The sequence below is a fragment of the Anomaloglossus baeobatrachus genome, chromosome 3 (assembly GCF_048569485.1).
Source record: "Anomaloglossus baeobatrachus isolate aAnoBae1 chromosome 3, aAnoBae1.hap1, whole genome shotgun sequence".
NCBI lineage: Eukaryota > Metazoa > Chordata > Amphibia > Anura > Aromobatidae > Anomaloglossus > Anomaloglossus baeobatrachus.
Window position 1 is genome coordinate 707046285 of NC_134355.1, and position 18514 is coordinate 707064798.

General features: G+C 48.8%; 1 protein-coding gene across 1 annotated transcript in view; it reads right to left on the reverse strand.

Annotated features, from left to right (window-relative positions):
• Window positions 1–16116, reverse strand: part of LOC142297474 (vomeronasal type-2 receptor 26-like) — a 36360-nt gene extending 20244 nt beyond the window's left edge. Inside the window, exons 1-2 of the mRNA XM_075341699.1 lie at window positions 16079–16116; window positions 15172–15918 (exon numbers count right to left, since the gene is read on the reverse strand). Of these exons, the coding sequence (XP_075197814.1) occupies window positions 15172–15918; window positions 16079–16116 (785 nt within the window). The remainder of the gene's footprint in view (window positions 1–15171; window positions 15919–16078) is intronic.
• Window positions 16117–18514: the final 2398 nt, after the last annotated feature.

Genomic DNA, 18514 nt, shown 5'->3' on the forward strand with positions numbered 1-18514 from the left:
CGCAATTTGGCAACAATTCATGTGTAGCCCTCCGCACCATCCAGCCAAGTAGCATAGCTACCGGAGGGGGCAGAGGATGCAGCTGCCCCGGGCCCCGTGCTCTGGGGGTCCCACCCGGAGCAACGCTGGGCCCACCGGGAGCAGTGCTACCGTTAACTATATTGGTGTGCACAGCGCGCCAACATAGTTAACCTCTGTGGCAGTGCTGAGTAGACACAATCTCCCTGCTGCTGATGACAGCGCACATGCAGGACTTCAGAGTCTCTGATGTCTTGTACGCGTGATGTCCTACCCACACTGCACCGCTCAAGACCTGCTGGAGCAGGTGAGTATATAATTTTTTTTTTAAATGCAGAATAGGGGATATATATACCAAGGCTGGGGTCCCATACATACCAGCATGGGGTCCAGGCTGGGAGCCCATATATACCAGATGGAGGCCCATATATACCAGCACAGGGCCCAGGCTGGAGTCCCATATACATCAGACTGAGGGCCTGTATACACCAGGATGGGACCCAGGCTGGAGGTTCATACATAGAAGCATGAGGGCCCATATATACCAGCATGGGGCATAGGGTGGGGGCCCATATACAGTACAGACCAAAAGTTTGGACACACCTTCTCATTGAAAGAGTTTTCTTTATTTTCTTGACTCTGAAAATTGTAGATTCACATTGAAGGCATCAAAACTATGAATTAACACATGTGGAATGAAATACTTAACAAAAAAGTGTGAAACAACTGACAATATGTCTTATATTCTAGGGTCTTCAAAGTAGCCACATTTTGCTTTGATTACTGCTTTGCAGACTCTTGGCATTCTCTTGATGAGCTTCAAGAGGTAGTCACCGGAAATGGTCTTCACTTCACAGGTGTGCCCTGTCAGGTTTAATAAGTGGGATTTCTTGCCTTATAAATGGGGTTGGGACCATCAGTTTTGTTGTGCAGACGTCTGGTGGATACAGCTGATAGTCCTACTGAATAGACTGTTAGAATTTGTATTATGGCAAGAAATAATCAGCTAAGTAAAGAAAAACGAGTGGCCATCATTACTTTAAGAAATGTACGTCAGTCAGTCTGAAAAATTGGGAAAACTTTGAAAGTGTACCCAAGTGCAATGGCAAAAACCATCAAACGCTACAAAGAAACTGGCTCACATGAGGACCGCCCCAGGAAAGGAAGACCAAGAGTCACCTCTGCTGCGGAGGATAAGTTTCTCCGAGTCACCAGCCTCAGAAATCGCAGGTTAACAGCAGCTGAGATTAGAGACCAGGTCAATGCCACACAGAGTTCTAGCAGCAGACACATCTCTAGAACAACTGTTAAGAGGAGCCTTTGTGCAGCAGCCTTCATGGTAAAATAGCTGCTAGGAAACCACTGCTAAGGACAGGCAACAAGCAGAAGAGACTTGTTTGGGCTAAAGAACACAAGAAATGGACATTAGACCAGTGGAAATCTGTGATTTGGTCTGATGAGTCCAAATTTGAGAACTTTGGATCCAACTGCCGTGTCTTTGTGGAAAAGGTGAATGGATTGACTCTACATGGCTGGTTCCCACCGTGAAGCATGCAGGAAGAGGTGTGATGGTGTGGGGGTGCTTTGCTGGTGACACTGTTGGGGATTTATTCAGAATTGAAGGCATACAGAAGCAGCATGCCTACCACAGCATCTTGCAGCGGCTTGCTATTCCATCCGGTTTGCGTTTAGTTGGACCATCATTTATTTTTCAACCAGACAATGACCCCAACACACTTCCAGGCTGTGTAAGGGCTATTTGACTAAGAAGGAGAGTGATGGGGTGCTACTCCAGATGACCTGGCCTTCACAGTCACCAGACCTGAACCCAATTGAGATGGTTTGGGGTGAGCTGGACCGCAGAGTGAAGGCAAAAGGGCCAACAAGTGCTAAGCATCTCTGGGAACTCCTTCAAGACTGTTGGAAAACCATTTCCGGTGACTACCTCTTGAAGCTCATCAAGAGAATGCCAAGAGTGTGCAAAGCAGTAATCAAAGCAAAAGGTGGCTATTTTAAAGAACCTAGAATAGAAGACAGATTTTCAGTTGTTTCACACTTTTTTGTTAAGTATTTCATTCCACATGTGTTAGTTCATAGTTTTGATGCCTTTAATGTGACTCTACAATTTTCAGAGTCATGAAAATAAAGAAAACTCTTTGAATGAGAAGGTGTGTCCAAACTTTTGGTCTGTACTGTATATTAGCATGGGTCCCAGGATGGGGGTCCATATACACCAGAGTGGGTCTCATTTTGGGAGCCCATGTATACCAGGCTGGGGGCCCATATACACCAGGATAGGGACATACTATATACCAGGATGGGTGACATTAGTACATAATGAAGGGGTGCAGCACATGTATTTATAGGATTTAGAAAGCTGTAAGGGCCCATACATCTGACACAAAAATGTCAATGTTGTATCAGGGTCCATCGGACTCTAATTATGTCACTGGTGTGGGGTTCACTTAAACAGTGTGGGAGCTAATGTGGGGGCTGTCATATACTGTGGGGACTACTTTGGGGGCCGTTATACTGTGTGGGGGGTACTATTGAAGCCATTATAGAATGTGGGGGCTGCTGTGGGGACAATTAATCAGTGTGTTGGCTACTGTGGTGGCCCTTATACAGTGTGTAGACCATTGTTTTGGGGGAGCTGTAAACACACACACCAGAAAAATCCTTTATTAGAAATAAAAACACACACATATACCCTGGTTCACCACTTTAATCAGCCCCAAAAAGCCCTCCATGTCCGGCGTACTCCAGGATGATCCAGCGTCGCTTCCACCGCAGCTGCATGGAGGTGACCGGAGCCGCAGCAGACACAGCCGCTCCGGTCACCTCCACACAGCAAATGAAGACAGCCGTGCGATCAGCTGCTGTCACTGAGGTTACCCGCGGCCACCGCTGGATCCAGTGACAGCGGGTAACCTCAGTGACAGCAGCTGATCGCGCGGCTGTGTTCATTTGCTGTGTGGAGGTGACCGGAGCGGCTGTGTCTGCTGCGGCTCCGGTCACCTCCATGCAGCAGCGCTGGATGCGACGCTGGACTATCCTGGAGTACGCCGGACATGGAGGGCTTTTTGGGGCTGATTAAAGTGGTGAACCAGGGAATGTGTGTGTGTTTTTATTTCTAATAAAGGATTTTTTCGGGTGTGTGTTTATTTACTGTAATTTACAGATTAATCATGGAAGGTGTCTCATAGACGCCTGACATGATTAATCTAGGATTTAGTGGCAGCTATGGGCTGCCAATAACTCCTTATTACCCCGATTTGCCAACGCACCAGGGTAAATCGGGAAGAGCCGGGTACAGTCCCAGAACTGTCGCATATAATGTATGCGGCAATTCTGGGCGGCTGTTGGCTGATATTGTTAGGCTGGGGGGCTCCCCATAACGTGGAGCTCCCCATCCTGAGAATACCAGCCTTCAGCCGTATGGCTTTATCTGGCTGGTTTTAAAAATGGGGGGAACCGCACGCCGTTTTTTTTAATTATTTAATTATTTATTTCACTACACAGTATAGACACGCCCACCGGCTGCTGTGATTGGGTGCAGTGTGACACCTGTCACTCAGAGTGGGGGCGTGTCTCACTGTAACCAATCATAGGTGCTGGTGGGCGGGGAAAGCAGGGAATACGAAATTGTTTAATGGGCGGCCGGCTTTTTCAAAACAGTAAAAGCCGCCGGAGCAGTGAGAAAGCCGTGCAGCGCCGGGGATCGGGGATTGGTGAGTATGAGAGAGGGCTGCTAACTTCAGTTACTCAGGAGATTAGCGGTCACCGGTGAGTCTTCACTGGTGACCGCTAATCAGGGCGCGACACAGACAGAGCCGCAGCATGACAATGAAGTCGGGTGAAGTTCACCCGAGTTCATTCTGACAGTGCGGCTCTGTCTGTGTCTGCTGTCATCTGCCATTCAGCTCTGCTACATGGCTGTCTGTGGCTGCTGTCATCTGCCATTCAGCTCTGCTACATGGCTGTCTGTGTCTGCTGTCAGTGGCCATTCAGCTCTGCTACATGGCTGTCTGTGTCTGCTGTCAGTGGCCATTCAGCTCTGCTACATGGCTGTCTGTGTCTGCTGTCATCTGCCATTCAGCTCTGCTACATGGCTGTCTGTGTCTGCTGTCATCTGCCATTCAGCTCTGCTACATGGCTGTCTGTGTCTGCTGTCATCTGCCATTCAGCTCTGCTACATGGCTGTCTGTGTCTGCTGTCATCTGCCATTCAGCTCTGCTACATGGCTGTCTGTGTCTGCTGTCATCTGCCATTCAGCTCTGCTACATGGCTGTCTGTGTCTGCTGTCATCTGCCATTCAGCTCTGCTACATGGCTGCCTGTGTCTGCTGTCATCTGCCATTCAGCTCTGCTACATGGCTGTCTGTGGCTGCTGTCATCTGCCATTCAGCTCTGCTACATGGCTGTCTGTGTCTGCTGTCATCTGCCATTCAGCTCTGCTACACGGCTGTCTGTGTCTGCTGTCATCTGCCATTCAGCTCTGCTACATGGCTGTCTGTGTCTGCTGTCATCTGCCATTCAGCTCTGCTACATGGCTGTCTGTGTCTGCTGTCATCTGCCATTCAGCTCTGCTACATGGCTGTCTGTGTCTGCTGTCATCTGCCATTCAGCTCTGCTACATGGCTGTCTGTGTCTGCTGTCATCTGCCATTCAGCTCTGCTACATGGCTGTCTGTGTCTGCTGTTAGCGGCCATGTAGCAGAGCTGAATGGCAGATGACATAGTAAAAACGCATCCCTACACATTACACACGCTTGGCAAGACAATAAATAAAAAAAAAAAAAGGTGCCCAATGCATACGTCACAGAACACATGATCTAAAGGATCGCACACAAAATTGACCAATTTAACATAGACTACTAACGCTCGTGTGACAGCAAATGAACGACCAACGTGAAATCTCATAGATCCCGTATGCAACCTGGGCGTGTCACATCGCAAATGCGATTGTACAACTAATTGCAACGTGTAAAGTGGGCTTTAGGCATAACACACAACCATTAAACCCTAGCCCCCCCTCATAGCAATAAGGACACACCAGTGGGCCGGATCAGGCGGTTGAGAACGCCCACCTAGGGGTCCTGAGGTGTCAGAGGCGGGAACACAACAGATCAGTTTTGACAGTTGAAGTGAGTGGAAGTCAAGGTGTCAAGGTGCCTGGTGTCAGCGGCTGCGGTGGCTCCCCTGTCACCGCGCACAGTAATGATGAAGCATAGGCGGCCGCTGCTGCGCTATGCATCATCATTCTCCCCTTGTGACTGCGCGGTGACATCACTCCCGTGCGAATGCTGTGTTGAGTGCACAGAGGGCAGGATGGGAGGATGACGACTGCAGCACCGGGAGAGCGAGGAGATGGGAGGACGAGCAGCGATGGAAGAGGAAAGTGGTGAGGACAGCATCAGTGGAACGAGGAGACGTGAATACAGAGCAGCAGTGGAAGGAAGAGAGAGGGTGAGGACTTGTTTTTTTGTAATATAAATTAGTGAGTACATGGTGGCCAGAGGCTTGGGAAGGCTGCATTGTACATGGAGGCCTGGGGAGGCTGCATTATTATACATGGAGGCCTGGAGAGGCTGCATTATACATGGAGGCCTGGAGAGGCTGCATTAAACATGGAGGCCTGGAGAGGCTGCATTATACATGGAGGCCTGGGGAGACTGCATTATTATACATGGAGGCCTGGAGAGGCTGCATTATACATGGAGGCTGCATTATACATGGAGGCCTGGGGAGGCTGGCTGCAATATTATACATGGAGGCCTGGAGAGGCTAGCTGCTATATTAAACATGGAGGCCTGGAGAGGCTGGCTGCTATATTATACATGAAGTCCTGGAGAGGCTGGCTGCATTATTATACATGGAGGCCTGGGGAGGCTGGCTGCATTATTATACATGGATGCCTGGGGAGGCTAGCTGCATTATTATACATGGAGGCCTGGGGAGGCTGGCTGCTATATTATACATGGAGGCCTGGAGAGGCTGGCTGCTATATTATACATGAACATCTGGGGAGGCTGGCTGTATTATTTTACATGGAGGACTGGGGAGGCTGCATGCATTATTATACATGGAAGACTGGTCAGGCTGGCTGCATTATTATAGATGGAGGTCTGGAGAGGCTGGCTGCTATATTATACATGGAGGCCTGGGGAGGCTGGATGCATTGTTATACATAGAGGCCTGGAGAGGCTGGCTGCATTATTATACATGGAGGACTGGGGAGGCTGGCTGGATTATTATACATGGAGGACTGGGGAGGCTGGCTGCATTATATGGAGGTCTGGGGGGGGGCTGCATAATAAAAAATGAAGGACACCTTATACATGGAATATAGGGGTGCATTATGCATGGAGGATTATGGGGCTGCATAATACAATATGAAGGTATTATGGGGCTGTATTATAATACATATAGGACTATGGGGGCTACATTATAATATATGGAGGACTATGGAGGCTACCTTATACATGGACTATGTGGGTGCATTATAAAACATGGAGGACTATGTGATGCAGTATAATATATGGAGGACTATGGGGTGAATTATAATATGGAGAACTATGGGAAATTCATTATAATAATTGAAGGACTACTTTATACATGGAGCATTATGGGGGTGCATTATAATCTACTGTATGGAGGACTATGTGGTGCAGTATTATATATTGAGTACTATGGGGTGAATTATAATACATGGAGGACTATGGGAAATACATTATATTACATGGAAGACTATGGAGCTGCATTCTATTATAAGGGTTATGTGGGACCCTTTATACTATTTGGAAGGCTATGTGGGTGCCATTATTGTATTTGGAGAACTATATACAAGGGGGGACAAAGATACAATCAGGGGATGGGAACGTTTTGTGCTGAGGGAAAAAGGCTCTTTCCCTCAGCGGAGGAAACCAGGTAATCCAGCTCTACTGGGGCAAAGTCCGGCATGCACAGATACACTCTGACAGTGCAAGGGTCCAATGAAAGACCCTTTCATGAACGCGTTTCGAACGCTGCCTGTGTTCTTTGTCAAGGCTTGACAAAGAACGCAGGCAGCGTTCGAAACGCGTAGCCTTATGCCACATATGGGCTCCCTATTTTTGTCATTGTGTCATTTTTCACGTCCTTAAATAAAATTGCAGCAGTTTTACTATTATTCCGGAAGCTGGACATTTTTTCTTCTCTTTCATCTTTCCCTCAGCACACAGCTTTCCCATGCTCTGCTGTACATCTCTCAGCACCCAGCTTTCCCATGCTCTGCTATACATCTCTCAGCACACAGCTTTCCCATGCTCTGCTGTACATCTCTCAGCACCCAGCTTTGCCATGCTCTGCTGTACATCTCTCAGCACCCAGCTTTCCAATGCTCTGCTGTACATCTCTCAGCACCCAGCTTTCCCATGCTCTGCTGTACATCTCTCAGCACCCAGCTTTCCCATGCTCTGCTGTACATCTCTCAGCACCCAGCTTTCCCATGCTCTGCTGTACATCTCTCAGCACCCAGCTTTCCAATGCTCTGCTGTACATCTCTCAGCACCCAGCTTTCCCATGCTCTGCTGTACATCTCTCAGCACCCAGCTTTCCAATGCTCTGCTGTACATCTCTCAGCACCCAGCTTTCCCATGCTCTGCTGTACATCTCTCAGCACCCAGCTTTCCCATGCTCTGCTGTACATCTCTCAGCACCCAGCTTTCCCATGCTCTGCTATACATCTCTCAGCACCCAGCTTTCCCATGCTCTGCTGTACATCTCTCAGCACCCAGCTTTCCCATGCTCTGCTGTACATCTCTCAGCACCCAGCTTTCCCATTCTCTGCTATACATCTCTCAGCACACAGCTTTCCCATGCTCTGCTATACATCTCTCAGCACCCAGCTTTCCCATGCTCTGCTATACATCTCTCAGCACCCAGCTTTCCCATGCTCTGCTGTACATCTCTCAGCACCCAGCTTTCCAATGCTCTGCTGTACATCTCTCAGCACCCAGCTTTCCCATGCTCTGCTATACATCTCTCAGCACCCAGCTTTCCAATGCTCTGCTGTACATCTCTCAGCACCCAGCTTTCCCATGCTCTGCTATACATCTCTCAACACCCAGCTTTCCAATGCTCTGCTATACATCTCTCAGCACCCAGCTTTCCCATGCTCTGCTGTACATCTCTCAGCACCCAGCTTTCCAATGCTCTGATATGGGAAAGTTGGGTGCTAAGGGAAAGATGTTTAACAGAGCATGGGGAAGCTGGGTGCAGAAGACAAGATGGATATCAGAACATAGGAAAGCTGGGTGCTGATAGAGGGATTTCAGATCATGGGAAACCTGGGTGCTGAGGGTAAGAGCCAAGTGTCAGCATCATTATCCCATAGCCCGAGTGTCAGTGTCATTATCCCCTACCCCAAGTGTCGGTGTATGTGGAGGGGGGGCCCAGGTCTGAACTTTGCACCGGGGCCCATCAAACTCTAATTACGCCACTGCTGAGATCCCAAGGGTCAGCTTTCGTGGGCCACAGCTCCCAACACGCACAGAACCGGGAGTGGACTTCTCCATTCCAAGCGAAGTCTACTGGACTTGTGTGAAATTACTGAACTGTGAGTACACCATTGTTCCCCGGTCCAGCCCGGCGCGCTACCTCCAGCAGCCATCACTCCCGTGTTCAGAACGCGGGCCCCGGGACTACACCTCCCTTTACCCGTGGAGGGGATCCCACCTTGCTGCCCCGCTCCATCAGCCCCGGGCGCCCCATCACCAGGCAGCGGCGGTGCCACCATCCCTCACAGCAACCCAGGGATGGCGTCACAGACACAGCACCTCCCTTGTAAATATCCCCTTTTTCCGACGGTTGTGAGGACGGGCGGCCGTGCGAGCCCGGGTCAGGTCACCACTCGAGCCACGGCAGCGAACCTGGATCCGAGCAGGCCCTCGAGAAGAAGCGGCAGCGGGCAACACCCGCAACATATAGACATTATACTGTGTATAGGGGAGGTGTATGGACATTATACTGTGTATAGGGGAGGTGTAAAGGTATCATACTCTGTATAGGAGGAGCTGTGGGAACATCATACTGTGTATAGGGGAGATATAGGGGTCTCATACTGTGTATAGAGAAGCTATACATGGGGGGACATTATTAACTGTTAAGTGGACACTTAAGAAGCATTATTGTTATGGGGCACCCAGGGTATTGTGATCGTCACAGGCACACAGGGGGCGTTATTACAATCTAGGAGCAAAATGTGGACACTTTCTAGGGCATTAATGTTTTTTAGGGGCAATTCTACCATCTGGAGGGCAACTTGACTTCTGGTTTTTGAGCGCTCTGTAGGAGGGTGTCTCTGTTTTAGTTGTGATTTTCCCCCAGTGATGGACATTTGAAGCCACATGTAGGTGGAGACAGGAGAGCGGTTTGGACATGTAGGTGGAGACAGGAGAGCGGTCTGGACATGTAGGTGGAGACAGGAGAGCGGTCTGGACATGTAGGTGGAGACAGAAGAGCAGTCTGGACATGTAGGTGGAGACAGGAGAGCGGTCTGGACATGTAGGTGGAGACAGGAGAGCGGTCTGGACATGTGGGTGGAGACAGGAGAGTGGTCTGGACATGTAGGTGGAGACAGGAGAGCGGTCTGGACATGTAGGTGGAGACAGGAGAGCGGTCTGGACATGTAGGTGGAGACAGGAGAGCGGTCTGGACATGTAGGTGGAGACAGGAGAGCGGTCTGGACATGTAGGTGGAGACAGGAGAGCGGTCTGGACATGTAGGTGGAGACAGGAGAGCAGTCTGGACATGTGGGTGGAGACAGGAGAGCGGTCTGGACATGTAGGTGGAGACAGGAGAGCGGTCCGGACATGTAGGTGGAGACAGGAGAGCGGTCTGGACATGTAGGTGGAGACAGGAGAGCGGTCTGGACATGTGGGTGGAGACAGGAGAGCGGTCTGGACATGTAGGTGGAGACAGGAGAGCGGTCTGGACATGTAGGTGGAGACAGGAGAGCGGTCTGGACATGTAGGTGGAGACAGGAGAGCGGTCTGGACATGTAGGTGGAGACAGGAGAGCGGTCTGGACATGTAGGTGGAGACAGGAGAGCGGTCTGGACATGTAGGTGGAGACAGGAGAGCGGTCTGGACATGTAGGTGGAGACAGGAGAGCGGTCTGGACATGTAGGTGGAGACAGGAGAGCGGTCTGGACATGTGGGTGGAGACAGGAGAGCGGTCTGGACATGTAGGTGGAGACAGGAGAGCGGTCTGGACATGTAGATGGAGACAGGAGAGCGGTCTGGACATGTAGATGGAGACAGGAGAGCGGTCTGGACATGTAGGTGGAGACAGGAGAGCGGTCTGGACATGTGGGTGGAGACAGGAGAGTGGTCTGGACATGTAGATGGAGACAGGAGAGCGGTCTGGACATGTAGATGGAGACAGGAGAGCGGTCTGGACATGTAGGTGGAGACAGGAGAGCGGTCCGGACATGTAGGTGGAGACAGGAGAGCGGTCTGGACATGTAGGTGGAGACAGGAGAGCGGTCCGGACATGTAGGTGGAGACAGGAGAGCGGTCTGGACATGTAGGTGGAGACAGGAGAGCGGTCTGGACATGTAGGTGGAGACAGGAGAGTGGTCCGGACATGTAGGACAATGTAGGTTCTGGCTGTCAGGGATTTGGGCTTTTTTAATGATGGGTTGGTTGGGCTGTTACTTTTATGCCCTAAGATTATCTTTGGATATTTTAAAATCTTCTTGTCCATCGACCCTTTCATATTTTCTTTTTAGCTATTGGTACTGATACTTTTTCTATTACAGGAGCCTGTGTGTCCATGATCAGTATGTCGAGGGCGGGGGCCGGCTTCCCTGTCGCGGGGGCTGCTCGTGTAGATTGCGCTTGGATCCAGTACCTTCTCCTCAGTGGCTCGAGCGGGCCGGACCCGGGGCTCGAGCAGCGCTCCACGAGTGAAAGGGGAAGGGATTGGGGATTTGTACAGAGTTCGTGATGCCACCCACGGGTCATGGTGATGATGGGCATCACCGCTGCTGGTGACGGGGTTCCCGGGAGCGATGGCAGGGAGCAGCTAGGTGTTGACCCCTCCGTGGGTAGGGCGGTGTTGTCCCGGAGCCCGATGGGGGAGTGCTTTCCAGTAGGATGGGACTCGCAGGGTCACGGTGCAGCGCAGCGTGGTGCCGGATGGCCCTGGTGTACTCACTCAGATACAGATGGATAGAGTCTCTGGTAAACCAAACGGCTGGATGGACGGGGCCGCAGCCGGCTGCAGTGATTCCCTGGATGGGTTGATTGTGGCTGTCATTTCCCTGCACCTGTGTTTGAATGTTGACTCCAATGCCTGGGCACCGGTAGTCCGCTCCCCGACGTATTTGTGCCGGAAGAGCCCCTTTGCCCGCAGACGCTGGCCCTTTGGTTCTCTGGCCCTTGGCGGGGGCACATAACCGGAATGGTTGGGCTGTTGCCTTCAATCGGGACTTGGTTGGGAATGAACCCCTGAGGTCCAGACCGCAATCAGAGAATTTGACTAGAGGTTGGCTTTAAGCCTAGTCGGGATCTGAGTACCCTGCCTGGTGCTTGGCTCCAATCAGCTCCCCGGTTCGGTACCGGCGGGCCACCGCCCGTCCCCGGTCCTATGGTTCCGCTGACCTTTGCCAACTCCTGCAGACGACCACCACCATCTGCCGACCTTGCTGTACGTGCCCGGGTTCCATCCCGGACACCAACAGTATTCGCTCCTCTTTTACTACTGCCCACAACGGGACTCTCCTTCCAACTGTGTGTTTTTCCCACCTCCAGCCTGTGTACTCTTCGGTGGGCGGGGCCAACTGCCTGGCTCCGCCCCACCTGGTGCGAACATCAGCCCTGGAGGGTGGCAACAAGGATTTTAAGCTTGACTGGTGTGACCTGTCCAGGGAAGGGTGTGTGTGTGTGTGTAATGACCTGTGACCCCTGGGGTCCAGGGCATCACAAGTGCACTTGCAGTCTGGAGATCCTCTTCACTTTCTCCCGCCAGCGCGTCCCTCGCTTTATTAACTGTGGAGATGGAGCCTCTGCTAGATAATGTCCGCTCTCCAGCGTCAGTCCAGAAGAAGGGGGCAGTGCTGGTGCTGGTGAGGAGAAATGGACCCACAGACTGCAAGTGAACATATAATCCCACCAGTGCACTTGGGGACCTGCATTAAATATCGATAAAGTCAAATTTTGTGGTGCAGAGTATTTCACTGTCATAGGCATCTTTCATGTTTTCTACTGCCCTATCCAGCACCACCTCTCCTGGCACGCTGGTAGTGTTACCACCAGGCTTCATGTAAAGAGTTTCTTCTGTCCTCACAAGTAGACATTTCATGATGTTGTTTCCACTTAACAGATGTTTCCCTCCGCTCTCTATACAGACACATCTGCAGGTTTTCCCCTCCGCTCTTTATACAGACACATCTGCAGGTTTTCCCTCCGCTCTCTATACAGACAGCTGCAGGTTTTCCCCTCCACTCTCTATACAGACACATCTGCAGGTTTTTCCCTCTGCTCTCTATACAGACACATCTGCAGGTTTTTCCCTCTGCTCTCTATACAGACAGATCTGCAGGTTTTTCCTCCGTTCTCTATACAGATACATCTGCAGGTTTTTCCCTCCGCTCTCTATACAGACACATCTGCAGGTTTTTCCCTCTGCTCTCTATACAGACACATCTGCAGGTTTTCCCCTCCGCTCTCTATACAGACACATCTGCAGGTTTTCCCTCCACTCTCTATACAGACAGCTGCAGGTTTTCCCCTCCGCTCTCTATACAGACACATCTGCAGGTTTTTCCCTCTGCTCTCTATACAGACACATCTGCAGGTTTTTCCCTCTGCTCTCTATACAGACAGATCTGCAGGTTTTTCCTCCGTTCTCTATACAGACACATCTGCAGGTTTTTCCATGAAATTTCCCCTCCATGTCATTAGTATTTGGTGGCATTGTCCTTACACTGTGTGAGTTGGGGGAAACTTTCTGAATCCTTCCACAAGCTTCTCACAATAGTTGGTGGAATTTGGGCTGATCCTTTTGGACAGATTTGGAGTAGCAAGTTTGGAGGTCGCCGCTCGCTCCGGCCTTTTCAGTTTTGCCCATACATTTTCTGTAGGATTGAGATCAGGGTTTTGTGATGGCCACTCCAAAACATTGACTTTGTTCTCCTTAAGCCATTTTGTAGCCAGTTTGGCAGTAGCTTCGGGTCATTGTCCATCTGGAAGACCTATATCTGCCCAAGCTGTAATTTCCTGGCTGATGTCTTGAGATGTTCTTCAGTATGGCCACATAATCTTTCCTCATGACACCATCTATTTTGTGAAGTCACCAGTCCCTCCTGCAGCAAAACAACCCCATAACATGATGCTGCCACCTCTGTGTTTCATGGATGGTGTTCTTAGACTTCAAAACTTCTTCCTTTTTCCTTCAAGTATAACGATGGTCATTATGGCCAATCAGTTGAATTTTAGTTTTCTCAGATCACTGGTCATGTTCTGAAATGAAGGTCTTTGTTCCTGTTGCATGTGCAAACATTAATCTGGCTATTTTCCATTTCTTTTGGAGTAATGGCTTCTTCCTGGCAGAGCGGCCTTTCAGCCCATGTTGATAGAGTACTCGTATCACTGTGGATAATGACACGATCTTACCAGCTTCCTCCAGCATCTTTACAAGGTCTTCTGCTTTTGTTCTTGGGTTGATATACACATGTCTGACCAAAGCATGTTCATCTCTGGTACACAGAACCCGTCTCCTCCCTGAGTGGTATGATGGCTGGACATTCCCATCTTGTTTGTACTTGCATATAATTGTTTGTACAGATGAATGAGGCATCTTCAGGTATCTGGAAATTGCACTCAAGCATGAACCAGACTTGTGCAAGTCACAATTCTCTTCCTGAGATCTGGGCTGATTTCTTTTGACTTTCCCATGATGCTGCACAAAGAAGCCGTGTGTTTCAGGTGTGGATTACAATACATCCACAGGTGTGTCTAATTAACTCAGATGTTGCTAATAAACCTATAAGAAGCTTCCAAAGACATGACATCATCATATAGGCGGTCCCATATTGTTTAAAGGTACAGGACTCAGTGTACATAAACTTTTGACTTTGCAGAACTTAACAAAAATTCCTTAAATTATTCGCTCTCATTATTCTGGAATTTGCAAATATAATTTTGTTACCTAATTGACCTAAAATGGGAAAAAACCCTGCAGATGTGTTTTTATAGACAGCGGATGGAAAAACCTGCAGATGTGTCTTTAGAGAATGGAGGGAACAACCTGTAGATATGTCTTCATAGAGAGCGAAGGGAAAAACCTGCAGATGTGTCTTTATAGAGAGTGGAGGGAAAAATTTGCAGATCTGTATAGATAGCAGAGGGAAAAACCCTGCGGATGTGTTTTTATAGAGAGGGAGGGAAAAACCTGCCTATGTATCTTTATTGAGAAGGAAAACTTAAGGCCGCTTTACACGCAGCGACATCGCTAAAGCGATGTCGTTGGGGTCACGGATTTTGTGACCCACATCTGGCCGCTTTAGCGATGTCTTTGCGTGTGACACCTATTAGCGATTTTGAATCGGTGCAAAAATGTTCAAAATCGCTCAACGGTGACATCCCCCCCTAATCTCAATTATCGTTGCTGCTGCAGTAACGATGTTGTTCCTCGTTCCTGCGGCTGCATACATCGCTATATGTGACACCGCAGGAACGAGGAACCACACCTTACCTGCGTCCCGCCAGCAATGAGGAAGGAAGGAGGTGGGCAGGATGTTAGTCCCGCTCATCTCCGCCCCTCCACTTTGATTGGGCGGCCGCTTAGTGACGTCGCTGTGATGCCAAACGAACCGCCCTCTTAGAAAGGAGGCGGTTTGCCGGTCACAGCGACGTCGCTAGGCAGGTAAGTAGTTTGACGGGCCCGCGCGATGTTGTGCGCCACGGGCAGCGATTTGCCCATGTCGCACAACGGATGGGGCGGGTACGCACGCTAGCGATATCGGTAATGATATCGCAGCGTGTAAAGCGGCCTTAAGGGTTTCAACTGTATGTTGCTGATGAAATGTGGACTTAACTACTCTGCTAGGAAAATATACAAAAAAGAGCAGAAAACAACATTGAAGGTTCGTATATACCTGTGTGTACCTTTGGAGAGGAGCCAGGTTACCAGTGGACCGTCTGGCCGCAGACACGTGTAGAGCGTTCAGCGCCTGAGCCAGTAACCACACGGCTTTATACACTCGGTCATTGAGTCCTCTGAACTTAAAACTATTAAAATCTGTGACCCGCTCCGACCCCGAGCAGTTGTGCAGAGATTTCTTGTACATGAATTCATGGTAACTATTAAACTGACGATGTCTTGATAAACAGCGCACGTTTGCCAACCAGATGTGAGCCAGTAACATGTCTTCTGGATGACTTATGGGCTGGAAACTTTCAAAGAAGCTTCTCATATCTGGAAGAGGCAGCGCGAAAGATTCAAGAGCCAAACTCCCATTAAATGCTTGTCTATGATGTTCCATAATAAATCTGAGCACAGCAAATGAAGGCCCGAAGACCAGAGTCTTATCATGGAGAACATCCTTTATGGTCTCCAACCGTTCTGCCAGATATGGAGAATATGTCCCACAAAGTATTAACACCTGGGCTGATGACTTTCTGATCATCTCCACATTTTTTCTTTCAATGCCATCTAGTTGTCTTAGGTTCACAAATTTAACTTTTATGGTGTAGGCCACACAGACATTATTCTTGGTCAGATAATGGGTTAAAATGTCAATCTCTTCATTACCGCTCTCATCATCTGTTAATATAATCCCAACCCACGTCCACCGGAAGAACCTGATCATCTTGGAGAGCACCATGTAACTGCTCCGGAAACTTTCAACTGTCCTATAAAAAGACGGGTAGTGATTTCGATCATTTAGACCTGGACTGGTTGCTCCATAGCTGATCTACAAAATATAATGATTTTATCGGACGAGGTTATCATGCGGGAAGCTTGGAGATGTGACACAATTTATCATTCAGTAACGGAATCTTCTTATCTGACCTTTCAAACGATAATCTATCTCCATCATAGTCCCCCATCACCCCCACTTCTTATCAGAACCCTAGATGTAGCAGAGCAGCATTTTCCTACAAGAACTGGTAAGGATGAATACATCCATTCTAAACATATCAATTTACCTTAGACTTTCCCAACAGTCTTGGATTCTAGCCAGTACAAATTGTGGAGAATTTTGAGTAAATTAATTTAGCAGGATTTGTGTAAGCCGGGAAGTTGTTAAAAAAATCAATAAACTATTATATTCATCTAACCCTTCACCTGTTGTCACGCATGGACAAGGGGATGTCTGGCAGACGATGCACCACAGAGGTTACAATGGGGATTTTAGAGGGGTAGGAAGGCACTTACAGTAGGGAGAGGGAAGATGCGGCACCTCCTGACACTAACTTGTGTATGCTCCCTAATCTCCCTAACGTTCCTATGCGGGGCCTTACCCCCTCTGCCATCATGTGCCTAGTCCCTAGCTGTCCCTAAAGTGAGTGCACTAGATTTTACCACTGCGATAATAAGCCACAGGGGAACATAGATAAAAAGCATATACAATGAACATCACTGCTGCAGCCAAACACCAGGGCTGCAGGCAACATGGCTCCAACAGCTTCCAAATGCTTCCTCTCTCCACAGTGCTCAGTACAGAATGAATTTATTCATAGAATATTAGAGTTGGAATGAACCTCCTGGGTCATCTAGTCCAACCCCCTGCTCAAAGCAGGATTCACTAAATCATCCCGGACAGATGTCCGTCCAACCTCTTTTAAAAGACTTCAATTGAAGGAGAACTCACCACCTCTCATGGCAGCGTATTCCACTCATTGATCACCCTTACTGTCAAAAAGTTTTTTCTAATGTCTAATCTGTGTCTCCCCCCCCAACAGTTTCATCCCATTGCTTCTATTCTTTCCTTGTGAAAATGAGAATAAAACTGATCCCTCTACAGTGTGACTGCCTGTAAGATATTTGTAGACCGCTATTAAGTCTCCTCATAGTCTTCTCTTTTGCAGCTAAACAATCCTAAATCCTGTAACCGTTCCTCATAGGACATGGTTTGCAGTCCAGTCACCATTCTGGTCACTCTTCTCTGAACTTGCTCCAGTTTGTTGATGTCTTTTTTAAAATTTGGTGCCCAGAACTGTACACAATATTCCAGATGAGGTCTGACCAATAGTAAAGGGGGATAATGACTTCACATGATCTAGAATGTATGCTTCTGTTAATACATCCTAGAATGGGGTTTGCCTTTTTTGCTGCTGCGTCACACTGTAGACTCATGTTCAGTCTGTGATCTATTAGTATACCTAAGTCTTTTTCACACATACTGTTGGATAGCGCTATTCCCCCCATGCTGTATATATCACACATGCTGTTGGATAGCTCTATTCCTCCCATGCTGAATATGTCACACATGCTGTTGGATAGCGCTATTCCCCCCATGCTGTATATGTCACACATGCTGTTGGATAGTTCTATTCCTCCCATGCTGTATATGTCACACATGCTGTTGGATAGCGCTATTCCTCCCATGCTGTATATGTCACACATGCTGTTGGATAGTTCTATTCCTCCCATGCTGTATATGTCACACATGCTGTTGGATAGCGCTATTCCTCCCATGCTGTATATGTCACACATGCTGTTGGATAGCTCTATTCCTCCCATGCTGTATATGTCACACATGCTGTTGGATAGTTCTATTCCTCCCATGCTGTATATGTCACACATGCTGTTGGATAGTTCTATTCCTCCCATGCTCTATATGTCACACATGCTGTTGGATAGCTCTATTCCTCCCATGCTCTATATGTCACACATGCTGTTGGATAGCTCTATTCCCCCCATGCTGTATATGTCACACATGCTGTTGGATAGCTCTATTCCTCCCATGCTGTATATGTCACACATGCTGTTGGATAGTTCTATTCCTCCCATGCTCTATATGTCACACATGCTGTTGGATAGCTCTATTCCTCCCATGCTGAATATGTCACACATGCTGTTGGATAGCGCTATTCCCCCCATGCTGTATATGTCACACATGCTGTTGGATAGTTCTATTCCTCCCATGCTGTATATGTCACACATGCTGTTGGATAGCGCTATTCCTCCCATGCTGTATATGTCACACATGCTGTTGGATAGTTCTATTCCTCCCATGCTGTATATGTCACACATGCTGTTGGATAGCGCTATTCCTCCCATGCTGTATATGTCACACATGCTGTTGGATAGCTCTATTCCCCCCATGCTGTATATGTCACACATGCTGTTGGATAGCTCTATTCCTCCCATGCTGTATATGTCACACATGCTGTTGGATAGTTCTATTCCTCCCATGCTCTATATGTCACACATGCTGTTGGATAGCTCTATTCCTCCCATGCTGAATATGTCACACATGCTGTTGGATAGCGCTATTCCCCC